Source organism: Chenopodium album, chromosome 2 (genome assembly GCF_948465745.1).
Source record: "Chenopodium album chromosome 2, dcCheAlbu1.1, whole genome shotgun sequence".
Taxonomy (NCBI): Eukaryota; Viridiplantae; Streptophyta; class Magnoliopsida; order Caryophyllales; family Amaranthaceae; genus Chenopodium; species Chenopodium album.
In genome coordinates, this window is record NC_137835.1 from 1925939 (window position 1) to 1931938 (window position 6000).

General features: G+C 35.2%; 1 protein-coding gene across 1 annotated transcript; it reads left to right on the plus strand.

The window, feature by feature from the left end:
* Positions 1-2704: 2704 nt before the first annotated feature.
* Positions 2705-5590, plus strand: LOC145592507 (uncharacterized). Its single transcript, XM_081648991.1, has 2 exons — positions 2705-2823; positions 3512-5590. Exon 2 carries the CDS (start codon positions 3520-3522, stop codon positions 5302-5304), a length of 1785 nt encoding a protein of 594 aa, XP_081505117.1. The 5' UTR covers positions 2705-2823; positions 3512-3519; the 3' UTR covers positions 5305-5590.
* Positions 5591-6000: the final 410 nt, after the last annotated feature.

The following is a 6000-nucleotide window of genomic DNA, read 5'->3' on the forward strand; positions in this document are numbered from 1 at the left end:
ACTGTTGTAGGGGAATGCTGAGGCTTTTAAGCCTGTCCAAGCCATGCTAGCAACAAAACCCTTTTTGATTCAGGTTACTCCGACTCTGGAGCTAGCCAGGAACAGTGTCCTCTTATGGACTCTAAAGACTATTGAAGTAGAGGATGCAGAACCACAGCTCCAGGTTCTAGAATCATCATCCTCGCAGCTCAACAGAGAACAAACTGCCTTAGAAACGGCTGAGAAACACACAGCAGAGAAACCACTGATGCATGAGAGTCCAGGCTCAGCCTTAACTAAGGTTCATGGCAAAGGACTTGCTATTTCTGATGCAGAGCTAACTGCTGATTGCAGTCAGGACAACAGAGAGGCAAGTGATGAAGTTCTTGCTGAAATTGCTCAGTTCCATGAATTCAGGCTTGCTTCTCAGGCATTTGATACAGACTACTTTGATATTCGAACTCAGCCACCAAGCAAAGGGATTACAATTTCAGAACCAGCATCACCAGTTACTGAGCTCCCTACATGGAACAACCTTGCTCGCACCCGCAGCAATGTCAAGAACAAACAGCCAATGCCAGTTGATGAAATGTTGGAATCTGATGATGAAGACCAGGTTCCAAGGAAGAAACTCAGAACATCCCTTTTCAAAGACACTTCGGAGAAAACCAGTCCAGACAACAAAGAATTTGTTTGAAGCCTCTTTCTTGAATCATCGACAAAGATAGCTTATAAAATATTAGAGTACACTGCCTTTTACTATTAAAGTGGTGATAGTAATTAGCTATTATGGTGTAATGCCTTCTTAGTTGGATGTATGCTTTTGATGTTTAGAAGGAACATTTTGGGCATCTTGTGTTCCCAGTAAACATCAGATGTTGTATATAGTGCTAGAAATATGTAGTAGTGTCTGCTCTACAATAATATCTCAGGAAAACTACTGTAGTAGAACTAGAATCTTTTGGTATGTACATAGAAATGCTAAGGTATCTATGATGTATCACCTTGTATCCTTAAATCAGGATCCTTATTTATAATATAATCTATGTTAGTATAGTTTCCTGCTTTCAAAGTTAAAATTAAAGTTAGTAGATTATCTTAAAATGCTTCAGAATATATTCCGCAGTGCATCATGAACACAATATCTTAAAATTTAGAGTATAATTCATTGCACCTTTCCCTTCTTCTGATTAGTTATCAAGCTAGCACTTGTGATACAACACTATAGATACAAATTGACAATAGACACAAGGATAGCGTTATTAAGTACAGTACAATTTCATTATGTGATTAGATATGCGATTAACAGAATTAATCATTCTCCTAATTCACCCAGCAAAATCCACCAGGTATAAAATATAAGCAATTAAACTCATAAGCAATAGACAACAATGTTTAAAAAGATCCAAAAAAAAAAAAAAAAAAAACAGGAAAGAAAAAAAAAGAACACAAAATAAAAAGTCTTCAGCAGAAACTAAAACATTATATATATATACTTCATAACTCGATACATTGTTTAGTTACAGCTTAGCATACCTACATATACCCCATCATCCTGACTTAATAGATTGCTTCTTGCATGTAATGCTAAAAGAACCCTAAATACAAGACCCTACCTAAATATTATTACTTGACTTCGGCTTCTGAATTACTAGAAATGTTCTCAGCTTCTGAATTACTTGACTTCGGCTTCCAAACAGGTGGTGTGAAACCTTTACCAGAGCTAGCAGTACTATCCAAACTCCCCATTTCTTCGGCCCCAAAAAAAAAAACCCCACAGTCAAGAAATGACACAAAGAAGAAGGTGACCAGAACACAACAGTAACGCTCAGTAATTGACCATCCAACAAAAAAATTAATACTTATTATACACACACAGCCAAACGTCTTCCTAGGTATGTTGTACGCCCATGTCCTATTAAATTATTCTTTGTAATACACATAACTACCTATAAATGAAATCATCAGAAAATAAAAAAAGAAAGAATGTCCCTTTTCATGTAGTACTTTCTTTTGTACAACATATCTAACCAAACGTGTATTGCCTACGGATAGAAGCTTTCGCTTGTCTACCTTAGACATGCTATCTTAAGATTTTAAACATATCAGCATTTACAATTTGTCAGTGAATCCAAAATTTACAGTAAGATCACTAAAACTAATTAATTAAATCATGCAATTCCAAAATATATTGTTTCTCTCTACTATTACTATCAATGACTTGTAAATTATACAAGATATTAGTTATCTTGTATTGTAACAACACCAACAATATCGCAGTAGCCATAAAACTCAACGAATATTGCTTATCTTGCCGTCGGGGGGCACGCGCAACGCGCGTGCTCCAACGACTAGTAAGTCAAATATTAAGAATTCCACTCCAATATTCCATGCTCTCGTATTATATCTAAATAATGTACTCCGTAATTTTTACAAAATAGAAGGATATTTTAGGAAAGAAACCTTTTTCGACAAAAAAGTCATTTCCCTCTATATAGTACTATAGATTTTTGAGTTGGGCTTTATTAATTTGTTTGGACTTTTTATGTTAGGATGTACCAGGGTCCAGGCCCATAGACCCCTACTGAAAGTCCGCCATTGCCTATTAAGCGCAGTTAAGGACTTAAGGTTATTTTTTTTATTTTTTTTTTTGGTTTTGTTTTTTTAGTTTTTTTTAAAGTCTTTTTATATACTCCGCATAAGACTTTACTTTAAGTAGTTCGTACTTCGTTGCTCTTAGTTCGTAGTTTCGTACGGAGGTTGGTTGGAAACTTTTTTCTTTTACGCTTGTGCCTTGAAGCGGCGTTTTCCGAGTTTCTCTTCTCCATTGACGCTGGTTTTGAGGTGAGTTTTTTTTTTTTTTTTTTTTTTTTTCCTTTGATCCTTTGTCAATCACCAAGGGTTTGATTTTACAATACCGTTGAATTAATTTATTAGTATATTTAGTTTTTATTTATTTATTTATTTCTTAGGAGGAATAATAAAATTAGTTTTGGGTTCAATTATTGAAGTATCCATTATAATTATTGAAAAATTATAACTATTGTTGATTGAATCTTAGCATATAATATATAAGTTTGATGTTCTGTGATAAGAATTCAAATTTGATAATTCAGTCAAAACTTTTGGATGATTTATTATTTTAAAATTATTATTTCTGTTATGATATTGTTAATTTTATGATAATTGCTGGTGATGATAGTTCTGTATTGAATTTGATTTTTTTATGATATTGTTCATGTTTTGATAATTGCTGGCGATGAAAGTTCTGTGTTGAATCTGATTTGTGGAATTTTATATGGCTAAATTATTTATGCTTGAAATTGTTACTTGTATTATTTTTCCCGTTAGGTATTAATTACCCTGCATAATGTTGACTGAGATCTATGTCTTTTGTTGTTGTTACTGATTTAGATTTGTGAAATTTCAAATTGGCTATGAATTTGTTATTATTTTTCCGACGCTATTCTATTTCTGGTATTAATTACTCTGCATTATGCTGACTGTCTTTACCTTTCATTGTCTAATGCAGTCACTAGCATGGCACGACCGATGGTCGATGTTTTCTCAGTCACCGTCTTCCCCAATTCCTGGCCATGTGAAGTTTATGGTGATGTTTTCGTTTTTGAGAACAATGATCCAAATACAACCCACCAGCTTTATAAACGGAGTTTAGAGCATGCTGAGGTTATTTATGAAGCCGGACAAGGCTTGTTGCTCACAGGTCTTGACATTGTGCTGTCAATTCGAAAACCCGTAATATCTATACTTCTTAAGGATAGGGCTCATGATAATGATGTGGTTGCCAAGGGCATTGTTCTTCTGGACAGTACAACAGACAATGACTATGAACAAGGCAAGTGTTCTGTAGTTGAGGGAGATTGTGGGCATGTCAGGGTGAACTATATTGCACTAGCATGTGCACTTGTGGCTGAAGTACATGTTGGATTATGGGACTTTCCAAAACAAACTGCAAGCCAAGAAGATTCCAAGAATAGCATTTTGGCTTCTGGAACTATTGTTGCTCATCATGCCAAAACTTATGCACGCACAACTTGGGATACTAGGAGTACGCTCTTGAAGGTACCATCAAATCAGTCTATACCGGTTGTTTTTGATGCAAATGATGAACCAATTATAAATCTTACTAGAAAATTATTGGCTGTGCCTGCATATGCATCATTGATAATTGAAGCAAATACAATCGAGGAAGTTACAAATAAGCAATTTTTTGTTGGCACCGCTGAATTTAGGGCTGCACAGGGTAGAACTTATTCAAGTGCCTATTATAATTGTGATGAACTTCAACTACGCTTTATTTCTTATGAAAATGTCTTTTTGAGTGTTAGATGGCGTGAACCATTTGATTTGCAATACCAATACTCTCCTAAAGAATACTTGACACCTCAGCCGTGTTTTCTGTCACAAGTTTGTGAGCCGGGAGACTGTTTGTTGGAAGTGTTTTCTGTTTTTCTTGGTCGGAAAAATGATGAAGATCTGAGTATCTCTGGCACAATAACAGTTTCTTATGGCACTAGAAGTCTTACTATTTTTGAGAGAGATGACAATAATCCTGATAGATTGGTGAATGGTAGTAAATTGTTATCTATTAGTAGTCCTGGGTTTGTGGACTCCCATGCAGATTTTGAGATAAGAGTGAACCTTAAGGATGCCAATGACCGTCTCTTAATTAAGAACGGAGGTACAACGTTTATCAAATACTCTTATGCAGATAGTGAGCAAGCTGATCGTCAATATGATAGGCTCATGGGTGCTGTAATTCTAGGTGAGCGACATCTTGGCTATTGTGTGGTGCATTATGCAAACTTTGATCGGTCAGTAAGGATGGAAGTGAAGTGTATTTTGCTGTGCAAAGGTATAGGTGTTGGTTTTGCTAATTATTATGGAAGAATTGTTGCTTGGTCTGGTATGTTTGAGTATACGAGCGACTATGACAAAAAGTACTTTAGAAAAGTTCTTTTTGACAAGCCTGAAGACAATATAGATTTTATTCGTAGAGTAGCTTCCAAGAAGACAGAAGGGAGCTTCCCAGTTGAACATACACCGAAAGAAGTAGAGCTTTCTAGGTCTTATGTTGTCATGCCAATCTGTTACCCCTTCTTTATTGATGTGGACTTATATGTAAGCTCACATTTTGGCAAAGGTCCTGTTGAACACTTGCAGAATACTTTACAATTTCAGCTTTATGATAAATCTCCCATGAAGATTCAAACAGAAGATTTTGACATCATAATTCACATGGAATCCAAAGATGAGAGTGATGACGATTTGCCGCTTGGTGGACCTGACGAAATGAGTGAGTGATGCATAAATGGATCAAGGGGAGCGTTATCTACAAAATCTGTTATCTACAAAATCTGATTTGCCACACATGACGATTTGCCGCTTGTGGCTGGACAGAAGACGCAGCAGCAGGGGCAGACTTGAAGTACCAGCAGCACGGGAAGCAACTTCTGTTTCTGTGTTTTTATTTTTTATTTTTATTTTTTTATTTCTACAAAATCTGGGAAAACCTTGAAGAATTTCTACCAAAATAAACATGGTCAATGAATCTGTTTTGATGAATTTTGTTGCTGGTTAAACTGCTACAGATTATGTCTTGCTGTTTTTGTTTTTTTTTTTTATTTTTTTATTTTATTAAGATTGAACCAGGGACAAATGGTTTTGGATGAATTTTGTTAAGCAACAATGGTGATTCTGCCAGGTTCATGCCCCTTTAAATAGAGAAACTAACGGCTAGTTTCTTAGTCAAATTTAATACATTTATTTATTTTTTTTTAAAAAAAATATTAATTTTTTAATTAGGTATGGGGCCCACATACTCTTAACCAAAGGTACTAAATTCTTTAACCCAAGGTACTGAATTCTTTGGCTGATTTATTTTTTTTTGGCCGGAATTCTTAACTCAGTACCCAAAAGCAAAGTAAAAAAAATTGAGTACCTAAAAGGTGAAATTTTTAATTTAAGAATTGAGTACCTAATTGTACTCTTAACTCACAA

What these genes read in the sequence shown, in the direction of transcription:
- LOC145592507 (XM_081648991.1), top strand. Translation starts at nt 3,520, where the DNA reads ATGGCACGACCGATGGTCGATGTTTTCTCAGTCACCGTCTTCCCCAAT.